This window comes from Columba livia, chromosome 1, assembly GCF_036013475.1.
Source record: "Columba livia isolate bColLiv1 breed racing homer chromosome 1, bColLiv1.pat.W.v2, whole genome shotgun sequence".
NCBI classification, from domain to species: Eukaryota; Metazoa; Chordata; class Aves; order Columbiformes; family Columbidae; genus Columba; species Columba livia.
The window spans coordinates 137,600,916-137,628,782 of record NC_088602.1 but is presented as its reverse complement, the minus strand read 5'-3'; the positions used below and the strand labels follow the sequence as shown (position 1 = coordinate 137,628,782).

The window sequence follows — 27,867 nt, the reverse complement described above, 5'->3', positions numbered from 1 at the left end:
CTAAACAATTCTATGATTTTAGTTACTGGCTTATTCTGCAGTGAGCTACCCGTGACATTACCGTGTAACACTGTCACACAGAACCAAACCCCAATCTGGGGGGCTTGATCACCCTGACTTTACATTCAGCTCACCACTGACAGAATGGGAGTATTTTTACCTCACAGGAGAACCCTGAAAATAAATAAACCCAAGTCTGCGACGTGCTCAGATATTACAGAAAAGAGAGGCTTTGTAAAAATATACAGATGTTAGATTTTTTCTAAACTGCCCATTCATTCATGTCTTGGGATTGTGTTTCACACTGTACATGCCGAGTATGTTTCTTCACCAAGATGAAAATACTCAACCATTTGGCAAACTGTCTTTAGGCCCAGAGCAAGCTTTCTGGGAGCAAAATCTCAGTGAGAGAAAATATTTGCAAGGGCAAATAGGAGACAAACAAAGTGTCAGCAGAGTAAATCATGCTTTTAAAGTCTCTGACAGATTCAGTGAATACAAGCCCCCGCTCCCTCCCATCCTTCGCCCCGTTGCTGCTGGGCACGGACAGGATTGTCCCCAGGTCCCCAGTGGGAAGCTGGGCGAGGTGCCGTCCTGCGCCCCGCACGTCTGCCAGATGCAGCACAATAGCCCCAAGAAAGAAACCGAGGGGAAAGATCAATATTTGCCCAAGAAGGAAAGGTTAAAAACCTACAGAATAATTATTTTAATGCCACAATGAAACATTTATAAAGAAAAATAATCATGACTGTCACAGGTCTCGCCAGAAGTCAGTGTAATCCTGCTGAAATCCAATGGCGCAGGCAGCTGTGAGAGCCTCTGCCAGGGCTAGCCTGTACACGGCCACTTTTTAAAAATCCCGTTTACCCTTATGAATAGGCATGATGTGGTTATTAAGACAAGCAGCACTTTCCCCCGTCCCTCCTTCCCTCCCTCCTTTTGTGGTGACGGCAGCGCGGAGCCGCCTGCATGCGGGGCTGGTAAGTTATGCATGCTGGAGCTGTTCTTTTGTGAAGGGGAGATGTTACAACTTGTGTGATTTGCCATTATGCTGTCTTTTGTGACAATCCCGAGATTGAAAGAAATGTCTGGAATATTTCTGGTAAAAAAAAAAAAAAAGAAAAAGAAAAAATAATCTGAAGTCCAAGAAAGGATTCAGCAGAGGATGTTGGTGTGTTTTACAGCTGAGAGAAGAAAGACAAATCACACACTTCAGTGCCCCCACCCCCAAAGCAAAACCATCTTTATATGCACACATGGATTTTACAAATCCCCACGTCTCTTCTGAAAATTTATTGCAAAACAGCCATCAAAGTTTCTGAGTAGGGGAAAAAAAATCTTCTCTAATACCCACTGATGATTCTGTGACCTGGATATCATGCAAAGACAACTTTCTCTAAAATTTCCATTTAGGATGGAACCTGAAAGGAAAGTTAAAGTGTTTGTATCACACCCCAAATTTCTGGATCCCCAGTTACTGCTTGCTCAGGAAAAGCATCATTTTTTAATATATTTTTTTTCAATACTACTTTACATTTTACCAAGAAAATGCTGTCATGTATGTTCCAGAAGAGAAAAGTCCACTGTTCTCAAAAAAAAATCCAAGAAAAACATATTTGGCAATTAAAGACATACAACACGAGTGTATTTCACCTCTGAGGTGAAGCGCTCATGTGTCGAAATGTACTTTGATTTCCGTCTTATGTTCTCAAAGTGAACAGTTTGAGTCTTTCCACATACTACTGGAATTCAATGGCATTATTATTATGGTAAGTATAACGATTGTCTACATACAAGACTCTAGGGGGAAAATACACTGGAAGTGAATTTGTTTACAGCACAATTAACCTTATGTTAAAAACATATGAACAAGTTTTGCAGGTCAAATAATCTACCATACAAAAAGGGCTGAACTATCAGAATTTGTGCTAGCAATCGGATGTTGCTTTATGTACTGAATTTCTGTCTTTCTGTTCTAAAGTAACCATTGGAATAATTTTCTTACAGAATGATAGTTGCTATGACAACGATAGCAAATTTTCCTTTTCTGAAACAGATGTCTCATTTAGTTGAAAATTAGAATGTGAAAAACCCATGGGAAAAATTAATTCAAACTTTAACAGAACACTGACTACAATGTAATCTCTTATAGGTTAACCCCTTAACATCTTTCTACACTCTTATAGTAACCTTCTCATAAATTCTAATTAAACCAGTTTAACCTCACAGGAATGACCTTCTTAGCTACCATTAGTGCCTTAGTTGTCTTTGAAAGGAGCATTTCTGTTACAATTATAACAGAAAAAGTCATAAAAAAAAGAAGCGGTCAAACATATTAACTCCTTAATTATTTATTAGTTTTTCTTCTTTTATTCAGCCACTCCTGGAAAGAGCTACCATGCAGACCAATAATTCTTTTGTCATTTAAATGTGACATAACTTAGTTTTGGATGTGATTTACTGTAAAGGGTGGTGATGCACTACACAGATTTGACCTGTAATTTACGTGAAAATTGAAGGCTTCCAATTTTCAAGCCACTGGTACCCATCTCAGTCTGCTCAGAAGATGCACAAAAAGGGGACACAAAAAAGGATACTTGACCAGGGAAACCTATCTATGTGCATGGATTTTTCTATTACAAGCAGTAAGAGAGTGAAATCTGATTCTCCGTTACCTTGATTCAATTTAAACATCTTAACTTCAAGAATGGATTCCTTCCTCTCCGTACACTTACCAGCTCAGGAGGACCCCCCAGGGTACTTGGTCATCAGCTACAAATGAAGGCAGCAAGCAGCCATCAGCCCCTCAAAGCAGAATTCCCAGCACGGCTCAGCTTGCAGTGCTTGCTGGGTGTCAGCTACCAGAAGAACTTTGGGACTGCAAGATTTACTGCAGCAGCTGCCTCCAGGTTGTCCAGTTGAATACAACAAATCCTGCCACCAGCAGGCACTTACTCTCTTTGACTTCAAGGGAGAAGTCCCTGGCATAGGCCAATACCCGTGGAGAGCAATAGGTGGTAACTGACTGAATGGCCCTTAGCATATCAAAGGGATTGGTGGGCAGCATCTTGCAAACACCTTAATAGCAAAAAATGCAAAATGAAAGCACAACTCGTTTCTGTAGTTTCCTGCAGAAATCTTTTCTGCAGCTCAAAGACAGGTTGTCTCCCTAGAATTCCTTTGCTTACAAAACACACTTAAAAGGTTCACAAACACATGTAACTTGCTCCAGTGTTTCCTCCGCAGCAGTTGGCGTTTTTCTCAGATAGGAAAACAACCAGATATTGGCCAGTGCCTGTAAAGAAACTCAGCGGGAAAACAACAGACCAAATCAGTCTTCTCATTTCTGTTCCCCTTCCTGACAATTGTAGAGACACATATATTGAAAGTTTAGAAGACTGGACTATGCGCACTGAAAGTCACACTGGTTAAAGTGACATGTCATGGAGCACCGAAATGTAGTTCGATTCGGCAGTGGCGATCTCAGGTAAAATTCCAACACATCCTGATTACCAGCCTAAGAAATCTCACTGTTGGAGACTGAAGTCTAATTTTTCCTGGTCTTGATTTAATCTTACTATTATAACTAGCTATAGACCTGTGAACACAGGTACACAGTACTATATACACTGCATTTCTGCCTGGTGTTCACATCCTTCAGGTGTTCATATTTTTACGTTACTTTAATTTACCCAATGTCTGTAATTACCTTTTTAGCCTTTCCTCACTACATAACTGTCCAGTTCACTGAGTCCTTCTACTGCTTTTTACTCAAATTTCCCTCCAAGTAAGGATTAATAGAAGTTCGCTTTTTTTTGCAGGGGGGGGGGCAGTGATATTGGCTGTTTCTGCATCTGAAGTATTTGTGAAATAACACTCATTTTTCTAGACCATTAGTGCGAAGAAGGACTTGCTGGACACTGTTTATGGGCTTTCAAATACCGTTCAATATCTTGGTATCTGAGCATTTTAACAGTGAAACTGAGATTTATAGAAATATAGGTTTCAGAAGTTTCAAGGAGTTTTAGGAGACATATAATGATCAACTTCCATGTGAGAGACAAGGGTAGCACGATTTTAGAGAAGAGGTACAAAAGGAGTGTACAAAAACAATTAAATTCCTCAAAAAAAATACTTAGTTTCACTCATTCATAATACTGTAACCGGGGCTTTTTTTAATGAAAGCTAAGACCTTATGCTTAAAACTAATAAATGCAAATGATGGATAATCTCATATTAGATTATCCCCTGGAACACATGGCCACAAAGTACAGCTCAGCAGGGGGAAAGGAGAAAGCAGAAGGGAGGGGAATGTAGGAGCTAAGACAGGAGATGGTTTGCACAGCGTTACTGGGGGGCTGTACTGAGAAGCAAACTGAACTCAGACCCTCCCTCAGTCTGCTGGCCACAACCATGTTTCTTCCTTGGGAAAGTTCTCCTGTGTTTTTGGTTTTTTGTCTTACTTGCTTTGCATCCAAGGTTGTCATTCTTGAAACCCTGAATCAAATTAAATTATTGTTTTGAAAGGAAAGGAGGGTAAAAATCAGAACATGGCCCTTTGTCAGTAATTATTTCTTTTGCAATTTGAGTTATACATGAAATCATTCATCTTTTGTTTAGTAAAGGATTTCATACGTCTCTGACTGGAAAAAAAAGAATGAGCTGTGACTAATAGGAACTGATCATTTCTGAACATTAATCTGTTATAAAACAAAGGAAAATACAATGAAATCTACTTTGTCTTCACAATAAGAAAACAGAAGATAACAGGTAAGGAGAAAAAATAATGAAAGACTGAATTTAAAACATGACAACACCAAATGCAAATTCTGCTGGGAGCCAAATGATAATATCCCGTCTGATATTTTTAAAAAATAATAAAATAAACCCAACAACAACAAAAGGTAAAAGCTGATTTGGAATAGTTAGCCAAGAGATCCAATGCTGAGAGTACAGAACTGTACAGACCTTCAGTACGGTCTTACACATTTAAAGCAAGGCTAAGGTCTTGAGTTGCTGATGTCTCGGAGTCTGTCCTCTCAGTCTCTCAGACTATCAATATGTAAAAATATAAGTACAGCCAGGTTGTGCAGACTGTACTTCACACACTGACAGCTGACAGTCACAGAAAGAAGAAGGGTTAAGAGAGAGGAGGAGTTAACAGCCTCTCTGTCCACAGTAGAGTCAGCATCTCATTTTAAATGTAAAACTTGCCGTGAATGGACCAATCAGTAAGGAAAAATAATTTGAGGCCCATCGACGCGTAGCATCTTTATTGTTTTTCAGTATCAAATGACCCAACAACTGAAGAAAAACAATGTTCTTACACCCAGCCAGCCAGTTAGTGTTTGCTGCAGTCCTCTCGGACTCTGCAGAAGTTTGCTAACTGTAGAGCTGGAATATCCCTTCAAATACAGATCCTATACTTGTGGGTTTTTCTAATGATGCAGCTCCTGGAGGCGCTATCCTAGATGAAACATGACTAAAACACATAGGATGTGTAATAGGTGCACTGAGCATCGATAAAAAAGGCCCTCACGGTAGCCACTTCTCAGTTTAGTAACTCACCAGGTTTACATTCTTTCCTCAAAACACCAGGAGTAATTAGACCATATGGACTAACTGTCTGCCAGTTCTTTTCTGTTTTTCCTTCCTTTTTGTTTTTTTTTTTACCTTCTTTTCCTTAGAAAATTCAAAGCCATTTTGAGTTAAACAAGCATGAAAGTGCTTCCAAAACTAATAAATTAATCTAGCACATGTGCATATATGCATGAAGTCTATTATTTTTAACATTTTCAATTTAGCAACAGATGAACTTCTTGTTTGAAAAAAGCAAATACTGATACTTCATACACCATGTTTTCACCTGAAGTGCACGAAATCTAAGCAATCCTAAATTCCAAATTTATGTTTTCCTACAGTCCTAAATTCACCCTACAGTACAGTGGTGGAAACCAACTGCTGCAATGTAACTTTCTACATCAAAAACGTACAGCCTTAACACCTGGATGCTCATTCAGCTAGCGAGGCATTCTGAGATAACCTTAAAAAAACCATATACTTATCTGACGTAAATTATGTAATTAGAAATACCTGACACACACAGCTGCAGCCCTCTGTTTTAATATTGCTTCCAATGTATTCTAATACCTTACTGGGGAAGAAAATCCTCATATTAATTCATATTAAACAATGCTAGTTTATTAAACAAAATTAATTTACAAACTACGAATCCAAAGGAAGCGTTATGATGTTAAACAGCTTCACAACAAGTGGTAAATTACTTTTCCCCTTAAAATCTGGTCAGGGAAAAGAGAAAGAACTCAGAGAACTGTGCTGCAATTAGTTCCTGTGACTGCGGCTCTATTTACAGTTCTTCACGTTGAGCACAGTGTCAAGTCACCAGTTACTTCTTGATGTAGTAACACATGTACCACGTAGAAACCTAGAGAAAATGCACACATAGAAGCTACTGTGAAGTAAGGGGGCTGATTTTCACCAGGTGTAAATGGCTCAAAAGCCGGTGGAGCTCTGCCAGTTTACTACAGCTGAGAATCAACTCCATGTAGATTCCGCTCCAAACTAGTTATCTGTTTGTGTTTCTCTTGGAATATCGCCAAAGGGCTCATCGCAATACCCAACTGTGTTTGCATCTTTGAAACATCCTGAAATTGCTGCTGAGACTACAGATAGAACTGGTAGTCCTTTTGTTCAAGAAAAAATGGGGGGAAAAAGTGCAAAACCAACAACAACACAAAAAAGCACTTTAAACTTTAAAATCAGCTCTGTCTCATAAAATTAAACTTTCGGCAAATGTGAAAAATAAAGAGAAAACTGCTGTGGGGGATTGCAATTTCACTCTTGTGGTTTATGAACTGCAGGAAAGTGAAGCCAATTCCCTGTAGTGAGATTACAGGTCTCCTCTTCTATAGGTATTAAATTAAAAACCAGCTGAATCCAAAGTGAGCTAGTTTACTGGATCAGAAGATTTAATTATTTCTGCTAAGTAACCAAATGTGAACTACCTCCTTTTAATAATATACAACTAATAATTACTGCCCAAGAAAGGACTTTTTTCTACCAAGCTAATTAAACTAAAGCAATATATTTTTTCAACTGCTCTCAAATTTAACTAAAGCTAGAAACATTCGCAACAAAACAAGCAAATACAAATCTCCACTCACAAACAGAAATATAAAGCCACACAATGTGTTCAGACAGCACAAAAACCACGATTTGCCCAAAAAATGTTACATGAAATCACGATAATCTCTGGTCTATATTCAGCATACGTGCAGGTATTGGCAGCGTAACGTCCTGCACTTGTACAGACACAGTGGAGGAACACAACTGCAAAGTGGATGCAAAGAACCTTTGGTTTCAGCAACAGATTAAGGTCACTCTGCGAGAGGTCACCGTGAAATGTGTTGAGAGAATTGATCCATATCCCTAATACGCAAACACGTACAACCAGCATGTGAAGGAGTTTGACTTGCCGGTTTTCCTCTATTGTGACTATTCCAGGATTGAACTGTTCCAGACTCCTCCACCTTGGGCAACGTTGAGAGGAAATTTTATTTGGGAGAAAACATTTTCTGGAATGTTTGCTAACAAGAAAAGAGAAAAGGGATACTCTAAACTGCTGTGACCTTGAAAAAATCTTGTGGGAAATGAAAAAATTCAATTTCTCAGGAGCACATAATTAATAGAATTTATCACATTGGTCTAACTTTTATGATATTTGTGGGCTAAAGTAGCTGTAGTTCAGTTTACATTTTCATTCACTCGTATTCCTTTTGCAGAGCTTAATTATAGTTAATAACAACTAAGTTCCTTTAACGTGCTAGAGAAACTTCACTTGGAGTCTGCGAAATTTTTATTTCGTTCAGTACACTTTTTTTCAGCAATGTTAATGATTCTTGCTAATTCATTTCAGTCACTTAATTTGTACAGCAGTGTTCATTAAAAAGACCTCTCCTGAATTCAGTATGATTGCCCACATGAGCAATAGCACCTGTGTACCTGCTGTCTACTGAATGGGACTCACACTTCCTGTATTTCCAAGATGTGTTTATCACACGAAATGCACCAATTTTAGCAAAGTGCTATTTGGTTGGTTGGTTGGGTTTTGTTTGTTGGTTTTTGTTTTTGTTTTGTTGGGTTTTTTTTTAGAAAAAAGGAGAAAAATTATCTGTTTCTGATGTTAAAACAAGCAGAATGCATTCTTTAAGTCTCACTTTCTGCCACTGAAAAGCCTTTCACACTTCAGGAGTTCAATATCTTCCATTTCTCCCCACCACCTTCCCTGAACAGCTGAATTTAATAGATCAAAATCATTTTTCAGGAAAAACCATTCTTACGATCTTCCATATGCTGCAAGCTAAACTACAGTGTATTGTGGTTTTATGTATTTTTAGAAGCAGCACTTTCCAAAATGGAAAATGGTTTCTGATAGGTATGGAAGAGGAAATAAAAATATCGCTCCGGCATTCTATTAAAATACAATAAAACCTATATGTATGTGCCTCAGACTGTTAATTAATATATTTTAACAGGATGATGAATTTTGCTTTCTCTCTTCTAAACACATTGCTGCTTCTTACACATCTGTCACATCTTACCTACTTTTTACTGAATGCCTGAAATAAAACACCTGCAGCATTCTAATCATAGTAATGCAGCCATATCAGGTAGTCTTAGATGCCAGCCTTCTCCCCGAAATTTCTGAAACTTGAGATCCCTCAATTCTAAATTATGAGTGGAGTCTATTATTCCCACCCATGATTTTAGTTTTCTTCAAGAACCGTATCAGTCTACCTAAATTACTCACATTGCCTGCCTCAAAGTCACAAATTAAAAAAAGCTGTGAATGGTTCCCAACTTCAAAGATCAGGGGACATCTACCATTTTTAAAACACACTTCTGAGCAAACAAAACCCAACACGCCGTAATATGTCCACATCCAGCATTTCCACATCCATACATACAAAACTGTAGCGCTGACAGAGCTAGACACAAAAACGAGCCACCTGCTCAAAAATCTATCTATTCCGAGGTTTGCAAGAATTTTAGAGTGGTATTTTATTGCTTTAGAAAACAGTAGTTATTTGTATTTTTAGCTTTTGAACAAGTGAGGGTGCAGAAAGAAGAGAACACAGGAGGATCAGCTATTTTACATAGAAAAACTTCTAGAATGGTTTTGTCCAAAAGTCACAAATTTTTTAGTCCCTATATATATATATGTATATTAGCCCTGTGCAAAGTACTGAATAGGGTTTTTTCCACATTTGAAAGGGGGCATAAGAACTCAGAACAGGAGTAGTCACTTTGAGGCACAAGTTATTATTTTCTGTGAATTTTACAGGAAATGAAACCTACAATGTAACGCCTTGAACTGCTACGGATGCTGTGTCTGGAAGCCACGCTCCCAGCTTGGGATACACATTATGTTAAATGGAGTCAATATTTTATATTAATACAGCTTCATTTTAATTGATGTTCACCTCAATAACTGTAAAGATTTGTACAATGTCTGGGAAAGTAAACATTAGGTGATTCATCACTGGCAAAATGAAAGCGTGTCCTTCTCATGAAATGAATCTATAAATCTTTGCTACATGATTTTACTTATGGAATCTGAGCTCAGTGAGGAATGAAAGAGACTATTATTATAGCTGTTCTTGAAAAGATGGAGGAGGAAGGCACTGAAACGGAGACCTAAGGTATGGTGGTCTAAAGCCTGTGGGGAACAAAAAGAAGTTTGCCCCATTTTGCCTTTTACTTGCTCTCTGAAACAACCCAAATTACACATGGAAGTTACCAGCTTTGCTATGCAAAGTGCACATACACACACACGTTTACACACACAAAGAAGAGAGGGAGTATTTGAGAAGGAATAGAACAAAGTCACCTACTTCATGATGAAAAAACAAATCAGACGAGGAAATATTAAATCAGGTGGGAGTTACACACCTGTAGTTAAGCACTCATGATCACACTGGGCTACACAGCTGAAGTAAAGATACTGGAATAGTACAGACAGCTGCAGTGTACCAAGGAAAGGGCCAACAAGTTGGAACAGATTTCCGGCCCTCACATCCAAGTGGGATGAAGATTTGGAGAATAAGCTCCCTGTCAGGGTTACTTTGGGCTGATCTGGTGGCTGACACTCACTAAAACAACCTCCAGGTTGATGTCTTTTACACTGGAAGGAGTTCAGCCTTCTTCTCTGACATAGCCAGAGCTCACCAAATGACCCTGACCCAGAATGCTGAGCTCAGTGAAAACAATACTTGAACAGGAGAAAAACACTCCCCATATACACACCCCTAATCTCCTTCACTCAGTTGCCATCATCAGAACAACAACGTTGTACAAGAGCTGTTGGCCTGCGTGTAAACACACGGGGGCCACATCTCATCAATGTTCCATTGAAGAGAAGCTGCCAAAACCCAGAGTCCAGCCCAGGCATCTGTCACTTCAGGACAAATGGTCACAAATGTCTTTCTAGGCTGATATTAATCTTTGCACTCCCATTTTCCCTGACTGGGAAATAAAAGTTTCTGAAGTTCCAGATGGCCTTTAACAAAAGAATGAAGGAGGAAATGAGGATACATAGACACTAGAAAAAATGGTAATTCTGCAAAAAGAAAAATGAGGTTCTGTTTCGCAGGCGTAGATCCCTCCAGATAATCAAAGCCAAGCAAAAATTCACTCTCTGGATAATGAGTCTGGAGGCAATCTCATTCCGAAGGGCTTCCTTACTCTATCCAGGCCAATATGTCATTTAGAAATATGAAATTGTCATATGTTTGGCAAGAGGGCTTTGATTGTCCCTTCCTTTCCCACATTGTGGAGAAGAAAAAAATAAAAGCTAAAAGAGATAGAATGCTCTCCTGCCACCTTGTAGGCCTGTCTGAGGGTAGAAGGGGCAAAGTTTCTCCTGCAGTTCTGTACAGCTGCTTAGAAGCATTATGGAGATTCAGTGGCGAGGAAGACGTTTTCCTTCTGCCACTTGCATTTCTCTTGCTATGGCAAGTAAAAGGTGTACTCTTACCCTGCCATTAATACACAATAATCCACGTTTTAATAGAAAATGCCACTGGAATTCCTGCCATTTTCCACAAGATCAGAGCATACACACAGAATGCCTGTTCTGCAGATGCACACATTTTCTGTAAATTTGGAGCAGGGGTGCAATATTAGACAAGGAGGAAACAGCCAGCATAGCCTTTACAGACACAAACAGCAACTGATTCTTGATCAGGTGTCTTATCAGTAGTTATTGCATGCAACAGAAAAACAGCCAAGTTGCTTACTCATTCAGTTGTAAAAAACTCAATGGAAAAAAACACACAGTTCATTATGGGAACCTTGTGCAGCAAAGAAGCAGACAGAGCAACACTCAGGGTCACACATGCAAGTATGAACCTTAGACAGGTGTTCTCACATTCATACGAAAACATACTTGCACAATTAAAGGCATTTATTTTTACATGGCAATTCTGAACAATGACTACCAAAGGAATAAAATACAGTTGATTCGTTCAGCAAACACAGATCTTGTGTACTGAATGCATCAGGGATTTTTGTGCAAACAAGGTGTGTGAGTGTGCAACTAAAATCTTCACCAGTGCAGAGGCACAAGTGGATTGGATGGCCTATCTTCATTCCCACTGTAGCCAACGCTTAAACTCTTTCCTGAAAAATAATAACGCATTGTAGGGGTAATGAACCATAAGTGAAGGCTGAAAACGTATAACTGAAATACTCACTGATCATTTATTAATATGGTTCTATGAATGACATCAACATAGAGACAAAACCCAGTCTGATGACATAGGAAAGACCTCCTGCTTCAAACTCAAATTCAGATTTCCACTATTATCTTGGCTTCTTGGCTTCCAAACCACCTGTCAGGACCATCTACTGCTTGTAGCATGTTTGGTAACAACAGCAAAGCTCACTATTGTAAGGGCTTTGTTGATACCTGTTCAAGTATCAACACTGATATCAGCTGTAGCCCCACAGGGGGACTAAAAGAATCACAAAAGCATTGCTCAAAAGGGACCTTTGGAGATCTTTAGTCCAACCTACAACTCCCTACCACTCACCACCACCAGACCTGGTCAGACATGCATGTCTAGCCAAGTCTTGAAAACATGTAAGGATGGTATCTCTGTCACTTCTCTACAGTAGAAGGAAGCATGTTGTACTCTGTCTGATGCCCTGCTCATCCAGATTTGGCAACAACACTGGACAGTGCACTGTCAAAAGCATCAGCCCTCTAGGCCCAGCACAGCCAACCTTAAAATTCCAGATTGCACTAGATGCATTTACCACATTGGTATTCCCCAAGTTTCTCATTAAGTATTTAATGTTCTTATACTCCTCTCCCTCATCATCTATACTTATAGTCTGTGGTCCAAGATATCAGTGTTGCAAATACTAATTCATAAATAGCAGATTTTGTGCTGTGCAGCTCGCATTTCAAAATTGCTGCTTCTTGCTTGATGATAATACTAGCATAATTAACATTTAAGGCAGTCAAATTTTCATTAGTCAGTAGAGGGTCAATCTGGCACTTGAAATCTTGCCCTTGGAGCCCAGAAGAGTTAGAGTATTGGTTTCTGAGACAAAGCAGTGTCTCATTTCTTCTATGCAATTAAAAATAACCACTGAGTTTTAGATAATAATAGAGGTCAAAATACCCAAGTGCTTTTGAAAATATTTAACCACACACAAATGGTACATATTTAAAAGGCCTTAGAGACTGGCATGTTACACAAACCAATCAAGCTCTCATGGTGTACTTGGCAACTAAAACATCTTAAGCAGAAGTACAAGCTAATTGTGCACAGGTCACATATAAAACCACAGATGGCTACAGGTAAACACGCAATACGTTAATGCTGGTTGGCATTCACTCAGACCTTACTCTAGAGTTCTCAAAATACTTTGCAACTACTAGTCAACCTGTTTTATAACGGAGGGATATCCATAGTTTGTACTTATTTTTACACAGGGTGAAGTAAGACAGAAGGTCAGGGCTGTAACCAGAAATGAAAAGGCAGGATCTGGGGCCACAGTCTTTTCATTTCTAGATTGCTTACCGACTCATAAAATAGTGTCATGTATGGACAACAAACATAAACTGTAATTGGGAATTCTCCAATTAAACAAATCGATTCAAAAGCTAGATTCCTATTTTCAAGGCTGGAAAATAAAGTATTTTAGGATACTGGAACAGCAACTGCATGAAATTTAGCTTTCTTATTGAGTTCTGAGATCTCAAAAAGCTCTAGATTTTGAAGTCTTGACTAGGATAATAAGCATTTTCTAAAGGACTAGCTTCATGATGCAAGGGCAAAAAAAGATTCGCCAGGGAACGTTCACCGAAATTCTGTAGTTCTTTAGAGATAACACTACAAACCTCTCTTTTCAGGGTGAACAAAGTACAGAAACAAAAAGAAATGCTAAAGAACAGTAGTGATCAGTAGGCACAGACTTGTACTACAGCCTTCAATCTAGAAGGCAGCAAGTTTAACCCACACAAAATAGCAGTTTCTCATCCTAAGTTTTCTGACTGGTGGGCTGGTTGCTGTGACTTCGTTACTTCTGCATCTGCTGTTCTGATAGACTAATGAAGAACAACTTCTTATTGTTGTTGCTGTTTTCACTGGACAAGACATCAACCAGCAGGGAAACTTCATGCAGTATTGCATCATAACAAACAAAAACCACAGTTTGGCTGGAAGACTTGCATCAAGACTTTCTCCCACATGGAGAAGGCAAAGATCTTCAAAGGACCTTAAAACACTCATCTTCCAGGAGCATAAGGGGGTGGAAGATGAGTTAGCAACACTGGCAAACATGTTGTGTGGAAGTTTAGATATAACCCGAAGATGCATAGAAGATGGAAAGCAATCTTTTTTCATGAAGAATAGCTCATGCCAGATAGCTTAGACAACTTGTGCAAAATGACAGGATTAGCACACAGAGGGAATGAGGCAGATCTGATTTTACAGAAACATTATTTATGGGTTAGTGGGTGGACAAAAGTTTTCTCAACAGATGTTTACAGATCTAATCACACACAGAAAGTTCAAATGGTTTCCTTTAGCCTCCACTTAGTGCTACTTTATAGATAGTGTTTTACTTTAATTTAATTTATCTAGACTTTAATGAGACTTTTGGTACTTTACTGCCTGGAAAATGATTACTGACATTGGAAATATGGTGCTTGGTTACGAATATTGCAGTGAAGATATGAAGTTGCCAGACATATTGTAAACAGAGCATAATTACAGTATTTACAGTTGAACATCAAAATGGGAAGAGATGCCAAGTGGCATTTCTCAGAAGTTAATATTGGGACTGATACCATCTAATATCTTCCCTAATAATTTGGAAAATGAAGTAAATTGTACATTGATTGAATACAAAGTAGACACAAGAGGAAGATGAACTACAACACAGCAGGTGGGTAGGTTGAAAAAAAACCAGAAAGATCTGGAGATCTAAGAGGGAGAGAGAGAAGTGTGCATTTAAGACGGGAGCTATTTAATGTAGGCAAATGTAGAATAATAAGCTCAGAGAAAATTAACACCCATCTCAAGTAACCAAATGGGAAAATGCCAATTTTCATTTAAAAACAAAAATATCCAAGAGATTTCACAGTTTATTCACACTGAAAATTCACATTGGGGTATATGCATCAGGTTTGACAACTTGTTTGCTACATTCCAGCCTGATGTGATTTTAAAAGAATAACAGATTCCCTTAAAAACCTACCTTTTAAAATTTTTTTTTTTACTTATTTTAAATACATACTGATTGCTCATAAAAGACCCACTTTCCAGTCCTGTTAGCAGAAATAACACAGTAGTAATGTAAGGCAAGAGACACAGATGCAGCACATCCAAGGTCCAAGGTGGAGGTCACGAAGCCAAAGCCCATCTGTCTCCAACACTGTCAAGGAGTTCTGAGTGTTCACTCCATACAGTAGAGCAAAATCCATGAAATACTACGTTGCTACTGATTTGTTGACTTTAGTCTAAAAGCTCAACTATACCTTGAGGAAAGCTATTACTGTATAAAAGAAAGCAAGATTCTGAGGGATACTTTTAAAAAAAAAAAGCCTAAACAAATACTAAAACAAGCTTGCTGCGTTAAGTGACTACTGTAGGCACTAATGAACCTTAAATATTACCTGTAGGATGGAAAATGTCAAAAGAATGTACCCTTGCAATAAAATTAAACTGTAATTTCATAAATGAAGTATAGAAAACATATTTTATGACACAAAAAACCCCTACATGGACTACATTAGAGAACTGCTCCTGGTTGAGAGTTTAAAGAGCACGCTACGTTCTTCCCACCATTATTTGGTTAACAATACCAATAGTACATTATTTTGTCACAGGAATGATTAATTTTAAGAAAATACAAAAACTTTATCGAACTGAGTATTACTTTTCTTCCTAACACAGCAATCCAAATATAGTTGATGCATACAAAATGGCTGATGTGATAGCAATCAACAATATTTTTTGTTATGTATGCTTAAAAACCTGCTTACCAAGGGGAGCCATATATTCTGAATCCCCTCACCGTCACTTCAGAGTCTTGAAGATAGATGCAGTTTGTTAGAAGAGACTGTACATTTTCATAGCTCTCTGGCTTCAGCTTAGAAACAGAGGGGAAATAGTAAAAGTCCTGCTTGATTAAGTCAGCCATGAATTCCTGGTCAAAGGTCAATTCATGATTTCCTGCTATCACAATCTTGTATTCATAGGGCAGGCTACCTAAAACAGTGAAAAACAAACAAATTACTTGTTTTGTGGAAAATCTGATAAAAGAAAACAGATACTCACAAAATACTATTGATTCCTATAACATGCTCACATATTTCAAACAATCTAGCATATCCCTACTATGTGTTACTGTAATTGCTGGTGATTTCAGGTAAATGACATCACTGTCCTTTTCAGGGCATACTATGATTTAGCATGCCTAGCATTAATGTGTTGAAACTACTTTCAACTCATCAACCTTAAAAACCAGTCTGCAGACTTCTGCTCTACTATTTACTTCTAGTTAATTGCCATTTGTGCTGCACGTATCACTTACTGTGACAGTGATGATAACTCTTTGACAGAAATTAGGGTTCAAAGACAATTGGCCATAACGCTTCATAAAATAACATCAGCTCTCTTCTCCCAGAGCTGTGGTCTGAATCAGCTTGTACTGAGGAGGCCTTACAGACTCAGAACTTGGGTCAGCAAGAGGGGTCTGCCACCCTCGTTGCCCTGACATTAAGATCAAACCTTCAGCCAAGACAGGGATTGGGTTTAGCTGTCAAAACTCCCCATCCCACAGAGAAGTCTTGCAGTTTGCCTCTAGCCCGTGGGTTTTTTTCAGCTCCATTTTCTCAGTGACTTCCTTAGATCCATGGACTATAATTTCAAGTGATTCATGTTCATGAGTATTTTACAACCCGTATTTAGTGAAAAACCTTACAACAACCTTCTGCTGAAAGCAAGATTATATATATGCCCACAAATGTGGGTTCTTCCTGAGAGCAGCACTGAAACAGAAAACTTTCCACCTAACTCCACATTTGATTATCAGCTGGATTCTGCCCTTGAGAGCAGGCATTGCCTGTCTCAAAAAGCTCATCAGAAACCTTCTAAGTATATCTGAGAGGAACCAAAGACAGAAACTGTGTGACGCTGCATTCATTAGTGCTTCTGCACTATTAATTTGCATCAGGATGAAGACATTCAGAGCAGGAGACTGGGAGCAGAAATAAATATTTTCTTGAAAATGAGACCCACCTTGCATAGCACAATCTTGTCATTTTTTAAATTAAAAATTTTAAATAAAAATTTTTGATAACATAGAAACCTATAGCGATGACCCCAAGCTTAAGCTAGAGGTAGGATGCCTAGAAAAAGTAAACCACCAGTCAATATGTAATGGCAAAAGTTGGCATGAGTAGGATTTAAGAATAAAATGCACCAGCGTGATTCAGAGGTATGGAGACAGAAGACAGAGAACAGTGCTAGCCCAGAGGAGATGCCACATGGCTGACTCATTATTTGACAAAGGAAAACATTGTGTAACTCTGAAGTTTCAGATACTTGTAACACCTGTATTAGAAAAATTGATTGTACAGGTTCCAGTCTTTCATGTGGAATATTTAGAATATTTATTAACAGAAACTCTTTTCAGAAATTTATAATTACACATTGAATGTTGGAGATCCGATTATTTACCTGAAAGACTACTTGAGATGTAACTGTTGTCATTTTTGCTTCTCAAGGGCTTAATATTTTGCAGATGTGCACTCCGCCTCCCCGAGTTTTGGGTGTGTGCACATACACAAGTTAAAAATTTTACTTACATGCTACAATGTATATGGGCATTTACAGGCCTTAAAGCGTTCTTGGGATTTAGGAAAATACAGCAATATTGTGTGCCGCGCTGTTGTTAACAATTCAATTTCTCTTCTGGTTTGCAAATCTTTTCCAGCTCATCTGATCCATCCATCTAGCAGCCAAGAACCTGTACGAGCTGGTTATAGTTGTTGCTTCCACTAATGTATTTATGTCATGTTGCTGTCTGTGGGTGTTACTTAGGCAAATTAGCAAATTACTCTAAATGTACAGTTACATTTATTATAGTGGCGGCCAGAAGCACTGCTGTAGTTACAGGTCTGTCAGCTTTTCAATTAACAACGGTGTTTTTGATGAGTTTGCAGCTCAGTTTGTCTTCCTTTCATTCCATACCAGGCAGAAACTTGCTAAACCTATTTCCTTGGTTTTTGTCTCCTCAAGCCCACTTTACCCTTTAAATCTTAATTTTGTTGTATACCTTTAAATCTTGATTTATTTTTGTCTAACATGGATTTTTTTTTTTTTTTTGCTGCTTGCACAAACATTTAACAATATTTTGTTTAAACTTTCTTCCTTAGAAGACTTGTGAATATGCTTTGCTTTTTATCCCAAGTGCGAAGTCAACCTCTGGAATAAATCTGTGAAACCTTGTTCTTGGCTGGGCACCCCTGCCATGAACTGTATGTGCAGAACACCAGCTGAGCAGCTGCAGATGCAGACCCTCAGCTATCAGACCACAATATTCATTACACATTTCCCACCTTCCCTGCTTCCAGCATGATCCATACTTACCAGTGCTCACTCTTGTCCACATGCAGAAATCAACACTGAATACTAAACATCTTTGCACTAAGTATGGTCCTCCGACCACTGCCCTCAGAGGGACCAATACCACCTTACTGCAGCATCACCACAGTCCAACATTGTGTGTCAGCACGATCCTGAGAAATGGTGACTGTTTCAAGTGCCTTTATAGCATGAAGATCCACCAAACATTATAAATATCTGATCAATATTTACCTGAAAACTGCGTTAAAGCATAAATTCTTTCCTATTTCTGATGTACAACTTCTTACTTTTCCTTTTTATATGTTATTATTTAAACTCTACTGTATTTTCTTATTCCATTTTGTCCTTCCAACACAAATACATGGTTTTCTATTCCTAGGCACAGACTACTACACAATTTGTAGCCTTGGCTCAGCCCTTGGCTAGGACCAAGACCTCCCCAAGAGCACATAGCCTCATAAAGTCACAGAACCATAGAGTTGTTTGGGTTGGAAGGGACCTTCAAAGGCCATCTTGTCCCCTCCCCCCAGCAATGAGCAGGGACATCTTAAACTAGATTAGGTTGCTCAAAGCCCTGTCCAGCCTGGCCTGGGATGTTTCTAGGGATGGGGCATCTACCCTGGGCAACCTGGGCCAGTGTTTCACCATGCTCCTTGTAAAAATCTTTGTTGTATGGCTGTGTTTCTACATGTGTTCATAGCTTTAGAAAACTGCTTTTCCATGTATTACATTTTGTGCCACCAGCTCTTGATTAGAGATAATTAAAACACTTCCGGATTGACCAGTTTATTCCCACACCTGCTAGTGGATGCTAATGACAAGCTGAGTAGAAGACACTGGGCACATTTCCTGTCCCTTGTTAAACAAACTGAGCTGAGAATGTTGAACTCTCCCTCCTGCAGGTTTTCATGGCTTCTTATAACAATGGTATTTTGCTTAGAAAGATTCTTATTGAAGACAGCAGTGGCTACAATGTATGCATTGCAGTGGGTTCCTTTTGTCTTCTGTTTACAAACTTCATGAAAATAAACCTTAGTAAAGGCACTGGCTAACATTTTCATTTGCTAAGCTGTTTTCCTTGGTTTATTTTCCCTTCTTCTTCTTTTCCAAAATAGACAACTGCTAAACATTAAGTTCCCTGACTCTTCATCCATGTGGGCACCAATGGTACCACGAGAGCAATTTTGAGCACAACAAGAGTGACTGACAGCCCTGAGATAACAGTGAGGGGCATGTGACCCTGGTGGTACCTCCCCAGTCATCCCAGTGAGGGGGATCACTGCTCAGCTGGGAGTGGACACATCCCACAGTCAACACGAGGCTGCATGGCTGGTGCTGCAAGCAGGGTTCCAGCTTCTATGACCACAGGACCCTTTTTGAAGAACCAGGATTGCTGCGCAGGGGTGGTGATCCCCTGGCAAACTAGCAAGAGTGGCTTTGCCAACAGGTTCAATAATACAGTAGCAAGAATTTTAAATCAGGTGTCTTGGGGAAGGGTGATTGTGCTGTGAAGGGCAGTGAAGGCGTGGAGGCAGTGAGGAAGCAGCTGGGGAGCAACAGGATGGCAGGGGCTCTTGCATTAATCTTGCAAAAGCAGCCTCACTGAGGCTCCTCTCAGGCACAGCATGGAGAACAACCAGGAGGAAGGAGAATTCCATACACAGCAGAGAGCTGTGACATCTCTGAGATTATGGAGACATGGTGGCATAGTTCACCTGACTAGACTGCTGCAATGGATGGACATAGACCTGTTACCTATCACAGGTCTATCACCTTTGAAAAGGATTGGAGAAGCTCCCAATGGCTGGAAAAAGGCAAATGTCCCACCCATCCTCAAGAAAGGCAAGAAGGGGAATCTGGGGAACTACAGCCCATCAAGCCTCACATTAGGCCTGAGAAAATGATGGAGCAAATCTCCCACAAACTAATTTTCTAGGCACACAAAGGTCAGAAAAGTGATTTGGAGCAGCTGTCTTTGGTTTAACATGGGTAAATCATACCTATCACAACTGCTTCTATGAGGAGATGACTGGCTCAGGGGATGTTGTTCACCTTGATTTTAGCTTTTGACGCAATCTCCCATAGCATCCTCATACCCAAATTCGTGAGATAAGGATGGACAACAATGTGGGTTGAGTATCACCTGGAATACTTTTCTCAAAGGACTAGAATCAGTGGTACAAAGTCCATTTGGCGGGCAGTCACTAGAGGTATCCCTCAGGTAGTGATGCTGGGGCTAATTAATACTGCTCCTCATCTTTATTAACAGCCCAGATTATGTGATGGAGTGCACTTTCAGCAAGTCTGCAAACACCACCAAATTAGGGGTGGGGATTTGCTGCCCCACTCTGGAGGGCATGTCTGCTACTCAGAGGAACCTCCAGAGGCTGGAAAAAGGGGCTGACAGGAACCTCATAAACTTCATCTAAAACAAGTGCAAGCTCCTGCATCTAGGATGGAGTAACTTCATGCAACAAGCCTCAGCAGTGTGTCTTTGTGCAAAGACAGCCAACCACATCCTGGCCTATATTAGTAACAGTGGAACCAGCTGAACAAGGGGAATGATCCTTCTCCTCTGTCTAGCACTTGTGAGACCACATCTGGAGAGTGGTGTCCAGTTCTGGGTTCCTCAGTAAAAGCAAAATATTGACAAACTGAAGCAAACCCAGCAGAGGACCACCAGGATGTAGCTTATGGGGAGAGACTGAGATCTGAGTCTGTTCAGCCTATAGAACACGAAGACCTTACTGCTGTCTGCAACTACATGATCCAAGGTTCCAAAGAAGGCAGAGCCATGGTCTTCTCAGAGGTGCACAAAGATACAAGAGGCAACAGACACAAGTGGGAACATGGTGTAAGGAAAGAATTTTACTATGAGGATGGTGAAAAAGTGGAATAGGTGCCCAGAGCAGCTGTGAAATCTCTATCCTTGGAGATACACAAAATTAAACTGGACAAGGCGCTGAGCAGCCTGCTCTAACAAGAGCTGCTTTCAACAGGAGGTTGGACTCTATGTCCCCTCCATCCTGTGTGATTCTAGGTTTCTTAATTCTACACTGGGAAACAAACAAGAATTTTAAAAAGACTGCAATGCTGAAAGAAATTAAAAACTCATTCTGTGTTGTGATTCTAATGGAACAAATCTATAGTAGACAAGCAATTTAACAGGACTTAAGATTAAGTTCCATTAACTTTGGTAGAAGTTTCTTGTGCCATCCATTTAGCAGATGAGTAGGACTAAATACCCAACTGATTGCCAATTAACATTTGATGCTAGCATATGGCTTTGCTGGTGGGCAGGTAGCAAACTTGGTATTAATACAGAAGCTCTATGTATACAAAGATATTAAAGAAAATGTATGGCTGTCATAGGAATTCTGCACACATATCCAGAACAAAATTCATTCCCCAGTAAAATTAAGGCAGCAACCATGTAAGAAATAGATCTGCCCTTCAGGAGTGCCAAGAAACACATGCAAGAACATATGCTATGGGAGTCAACAATGTATTTTCAAACCAAAAAAAAAGGAAAAGTCCTGAATTTGGGGGAAAGTTACTTTTTTTTTTTCTGATCTCTTATTCTGACTAGCCAAAACAAGCCAAGTGGTTTTGCCCAAAGATCGGGGATCCCCCTGTTTCTGGCACCTGAAAAGTTTCTTCTAAAATATCCCTATAGCCTGGAGATGAACTACACCTAGAATTGGTAGGAAAAAGTTTACCTAAACAGTTTTCTCTATTAAAATACCACTTGGATGGAATGGGATATATTTGGAAATTCATGTAGTGATTCTGACATTACCAAGGAAACAAATCGAAGCAAAATGTCAGTTTAAAATATTTTGGGGTGAATAAAATAATCATTTCCAAGCAAAATTTCACTTTTTTTTTTTTTTTTCTAAAATAAAGGGGTTTTCCCTCCCATAATGTCTAACTTTCAAGAGATTAAAATTATTTTCCTCCATAATCAACCTCTAGCCACTTCACCCTATTTGGCTTTGGAATCAACAGAAATGTTTACACATCAAAATTCTGTCAGAAACCCACTGGCTCTAATTCTGTCCTGGGCTTCAGGGCTTTCTCTTTCAAGCCACATCCAACTTGCACCTTCTGCCAACTTGGAACGAGGCTCCAAGACACCATCCACTCTTTCAGCCTCTATCATAACATGGGATAAGAGATTTTTCCCTTCCTTCTCCTTCTCTGCTACAGGGTTCTTCATTTTTCTCCTCTCCTCTCCTCTCCTCTCCTCTCCTCTCCTCTCCTCTCCTCTCCTCTCCTCTCCTCTCCTCTCCTCTCCTCTCCTCTCCTCTCCTCTCCTCTCCTCTCCTCTCCTCTCCTCTTCCCTTTCCCCTTCCCTTTCCTTCCCTTTCCTTCCCTTTCCCCTTCCCTTCCCTTTTCCCCTTCCTTTCCCCTTCCCCTTCCCCTTCCCTTTCCCTTTCCCTTTCCCTTCCCTTCCTTTTTTTTGTAATTGCAACCTGTATGCAGAAAAATGCTGGAGACATATTATCTTGCACTTTGGCAGTTCCAGCAAAGAGTGTCTTTTTCTCACAGAAACAAAATCTGTATCAGTACGACGCTTTACACTTCTGTATGCTTGTCTCTCAATAGACCTCTGAAAACACCCAATAAATTCAAAAGTCATTTACAGTATTCAGCAGAGGAGAAAAGGCCTCAAAGATAATTATGTTCCTTTGACTTTCCTGTACGTGTCTAAGAACACTAACACCAAGTCTGAAGGAGAGGCTTCAAAGGAATTGGACACCTTCAGTGTCTCATCAGACAGCTAAGAACCCACAGAAGTCTACGAGACAAACTCCAATAAGTCAGGCAGCAGTGGTTTTGCTCCCAGAACAATTCATCACACACATTCTGCCCCAAATCTCCTAATTCAATGTCATCATTCTTTGAGATTATTTTACTATCAAAAACCCTGGGATGTCATATTTAGCTTATATATAGCCAGATGGTATTATCATCATACTAACTTCTTAACTAGATAACATGGATTTTTTGGCAGTTCTGGTGAGCCCTCCTCATAAGGTTTCTTACCCTTTGTTTGCTTAGTTTAAGAATCTGACAGTAGTTCTGGTAATGTAACTTGCGTAAGAGTATATATATTGTTTAGCTGGTAACATTTTTGTTTATTCCTTTCATTATTGTAGATTACTAATTAAGAAAATCAACTGAACATCTAATTGTTTGCATGTTTATGCACCAATTACAAAATTATTACAGCAATTCTTAACTTCTAAACTACAGTAGGTCCTTTTTATGGTGAACATAATTTTTACAAAATAACTTGAAATGCTTGGAAACCAATACTTGAACTACAAACTGCATAATGCAAAGCACTGCACAATGTGCCTTTGTTTGCTATTTCTCTGCATCTGAGTTTGTTCAAAGTAGAATTCTGTGTGCTTAAAGATCCATCCCATTCTATCAGCTAGTTGTCTTCTCCATAAATTAGATCAACACTGCAAATAATTCAAAAGCAAATGCATGATGTTTATACTCCAGGCTCCTCTTGTACTAAGAGGTCAGGCATCCTTATCAACCAGTGACCTCCTTTGGAGCTTACAATTGTTATCAACTTGCAACTTCACCACGATAAATGCAAACTTGTACCAGCAGATGTGCTTTGCTTCTCTCCTGCTATTGTACTGAGCAGGATTTTTAGTATTCATTAAAAGCAGTGACAATCATATAAGTGCCCACTTAATGCTTTTTCCCTCTCATTTCAACCTTTTAGAATAGAGCAGTGAGTGATATAGTAAAAAGACTGCATAACTGTCTCAGATTGCTTTTTTAGCATCTCTTTGACAGTTCTGTGTTTAAACACTAGGGCTGATGTCTGGGAAATTCACATTAACATACTTTTTGTATGGTGCGTAATCTGGAATACCATTGTAAATGAACACTGCCTCCTAAGTCACCCGTAACCTGCTAGCTCTAGACATTCTCGCATTGTAAAAGCCAGCAATTATATTAAACACTAAAACAGCAAACACATACAACACTGCTCAAATTTGCAACACAGGATTTCTTAAAATAAATAGATAAAGACAAATCAAACAAAAAATACCTGATAATAGTCCAACGTAGACTCTTTGATATACTGTTTTATATGCACCCACACATATGTATAATAATTGGCCCAAATTACTTCTAAAGAAAAAGTGGCTTCCTTTTACTCTGGTTTATTTAATTACCCTGTAATTATGCTGAACCAGCCCAATTCGTGCTGCAAACTAGGCCCCTAGAGTAGCTGTAGTCAGACAAACCAGAAGATTACACAGCTCTGTACCTTCTGTCCACTAGTGGTCAGTAACAGATGCCTAGAAAATTATACGACTGCAGGGTTTGCCTAGATTGAACCTTCCTTTGATACGTCCCCTTAGATTATGCCAGTTAATGGTTTGAGGATCCCCAACTACGTAAGTCACAGGGTCCATTGTAACTTTTTTTCTTTTTTACTTCCTGGAATACAGACTTGAATAATACGCCTTTCTGAGGAGATAATTTTTCTACAACAGCTTTTTTGCCCTTTGGAATATTTTAGTTTTGGTTTACAACATATATCTGGGGACAATGAAAGCAAAGGAGATGGAGAACTGTGTTAAAAAGTAACAACTAAAAAAATCTTGAAGACTTCCTACACGGATCTCTCTGCACACTGATACGTATTCCTATTCAGATCTTCAGATCCAACCAATATCTCCCGCTTGCCACCTCTGGAAGGGAAGACTACAAAGAGCTGTGTGTCACGTCACCCTACGAGATGCACCACACTGATAACAATACTTACTGTTTGTGTGTAGTGCTTTGCAGTAGGTGTTCAAAGCGCTGTACTGAGAATAATTAATACTCCAACACATTCATGTGGTAGGTGGGATCAAGCACCATTTTCACAATTTTACAAGGGCGAACAATAAAGAGGCTGTCAAACCTGAAGAGGACAAACTAGAATATGGTTGCCTGTCTTCCTCAGGCTTTTTCAAATATCTCTGCCAGAGGCAATGACAGTTCACAAAATCAATATTCCAGATCTTTCAGTTCCCTGGTTGCTCCCCGCAGTTCTGGGTTGAGTGCCTTCCTAAAGCCACACCTGTCTGCTAGTCTGGAATAAGACTGTTTACTTGTACTCACTTGCTTATTTTGGGGGTCAGGGATCTCAATATTTATGAAAATCGCAGGACGTTTTTAGGTGAGTCATCCCAAAGACTCAGAATCTTGAAGTCTGGCTACTTTCCACTCCCTCAGGGGCAAGAAGCAATCTCAGTATTAGTACAAAAAGCAAGAAATCCTCCCAAAGCATACCTGTGTTTGGAAGGAGGGGATGAAGGAAAAACCCTTTAGCACCTACCGCTCCTATAGCTTCTCATCACTAGCATGGGAGGAATACCTGAAAACCAGTTGTTCTGGGTCATCTTCCCAATACAGGGATGTAGCTTAAATATTCCCTGAGGCTCCAGGCAACCAGTTTAACCATCACAAGTCTCCAAGACATACTAACTCCCCAGAACTGGAGAAATATTTGAAGAGTGTGTTGCAGTGCACTTTTCTGTACTGCACTGTCTGAGCCTTAGAGGTACAGACAGATCTGAACCATCACACATTTAAGAAACGCAATAAAAGAACCCAACACTTTTTTTAATATGCCCAGTCTTTTAAAAATGACATCTGTTCTAAATCCCTACACAGCTCAATGTTTTTTCACTGCATTTCCAATGCCATTCTTTTGTAAATAGATAATTAGTGCTTAAATACTTCTTTCAAGGGGTTTCTACATTAACATAAAAATAGTGTAATTACCGATGGTCAAAATGGCATGACTACAATTTATAAATTCTAATTTCTTTTGCTGCTCTGAAGCTTATTTTCTTTCTTCTTCAACACAATTTTGATCTGTTTTAAATTTATTCTTGAACCATAAAATATAAAATACCTGTTAAGAGATGAAGAAAAATAACTACCATCATTTTGCAAGACTGAACAGTAAAGTAAAAGCAAAGCTAAGCCTAGTCTTTCAAGCTTTTCTGAAGGTATTTTATTTTTTTATCAAGAACTTAGGGATGACATTTATTGACCAAAATTAGCTGATTTTGTTCTACAATCTAATACTAGAAACAGGTAATTCTAGTACTGCTAGTTACTATAGCTGGGAAGGCATCTTCACTCTAAAACACTTTTTAGTCTGAAAGTATTGGCCTTTGAACTGAATCTGCCCAGGTCAGTTCCTGAAGTGCATGTCAAATAATTTGTTTGTGTACAATATGCAAGTAACATTTTCAGGAAAATACTCTGAACAGCTAATTATTATTTTCAACTACAACGCAAAGCCACCTTCTGTTTTTTTATTTCAAATTTAGCTTGAACTTGCATTTCAAATAGGAAGACTGACTTTGACATTGGAAAATCTCAAGCAAACACACTGAGACAATGCATAGTATAAAATGTGCTAGTTTAAGTCATCTTTCCAATCCATGCACAGAAGAGAATTCTCAAAGAATATGGAAGCATGTGTTGCAGCTTATATCACAGATCGGCTATTTAGTTAAATTTCCAGGAAAGTAACCCACAAGCTTAAAGTGACAGTGAGTCCTGGAGCACACACAATTTGGAAACTATATTACAGACTTCAGCAAGGCGAATTACAAGTGCTACTGAGCCAAGTGGGCAATCTGCAGTGCCAACAATATGGGAGATAAGAAATAGAGACAGTTTGGGAGTCATTATTTGATGAGTGCACTAAAGCAGGACATGACTTTGTCCTACAACATATTTGATTTATATGCAGGTAGAGAATAAGTAATAAAGGCAAAAATAATGATAAATCTGAGGACAAGAGTAACTATAGTGCATAATGAGCGTGATATATTTTATGATACAATCTACCTTATTTAGCCTTGATTACATAGAATCATTGAATGGTTTGGGTTGGAAGGCACCTTTAAAGATCACATAGTCCAACTCCCCTGCCATGGGCAGGGACATTCTTCACTAGATCAGGTTACTCAAAGGCCTGTCCAACCTGACTTTGAACACTTTCAATGATGGGACATCCACAACCATCCATCTGGGCAACCTGTTCATTGTAAAAAAAATATTTCTTTATATCAAATCAAAACATACCCTCTTCCAGTTTAAAACTGCTGCCCCTCCAGTCAATACAGGCCCTGGTAAAATGTCTTTATTCATCTTTCTTATAAGCCCCTTTTATATAAATTTATTGAAAGGCTGCAATAAGGTTTCCCTGGAGCCTCCTCTTCTCCAGGCTGAACAACCCCAACTCTCTCAGCCTGTCCTCACAGCAGAGCTGTTCCAGCCCTCTGATCATGTTTGTGTGTACCTCCTCTGGACCTGTTCTAACTGTATTTAGAAACAACTCCCATCAATTATTTTCAGCTGTTTAAAGTGATGTCATTAAAATCTCCTGGACACAATGGAAAATTAGCCCATGCTCAGAGCTGTCATACCATGCATCCTTACAATGTCGTTAGAAAGTTTCACTGGTCTCTTGGCCTTCTATTTGACCCTACCACGATACATTTGTTGCACTTCATTTTTTTGGATGTTCAAACTTGAAAGAAAAATACAGTCAGATAAGAAACTAGGTAAAAAAAAAAAGGAAAAGATGAAATATAAAAATAGGAGAAAGATCATTTTGAGGAAAAAAAAA

General features: G+C 39.2%; 1 protein-coding gene across 3 annotated transcripts in view; it reads right to left on the bottom strand.

Annotated features, from left to right (window-relative positions):
• MPPED1 (metallophosphoesterase domain containing 1) overlaps window positions 1-27,867 on the bottom strand; it is a 68,630-nt gene that overhangs the window by 16,688 nt on the left and 24,075 nt on the right. For all 3 annotated transcript variants that reach the window (XM_065032669.1, XM_065032677.1, XM_065032688.1), the window contains exon 4: window positions 15,581-15,806. In XM_065032669.1, coding sequence (XP_064888741.1) covers window positions 15,581-15,806 — 226 coding nt within the window. The remainder of the gene's footprint in view (window positions 1-15,580; window positions 15,807-27,867) is intronic.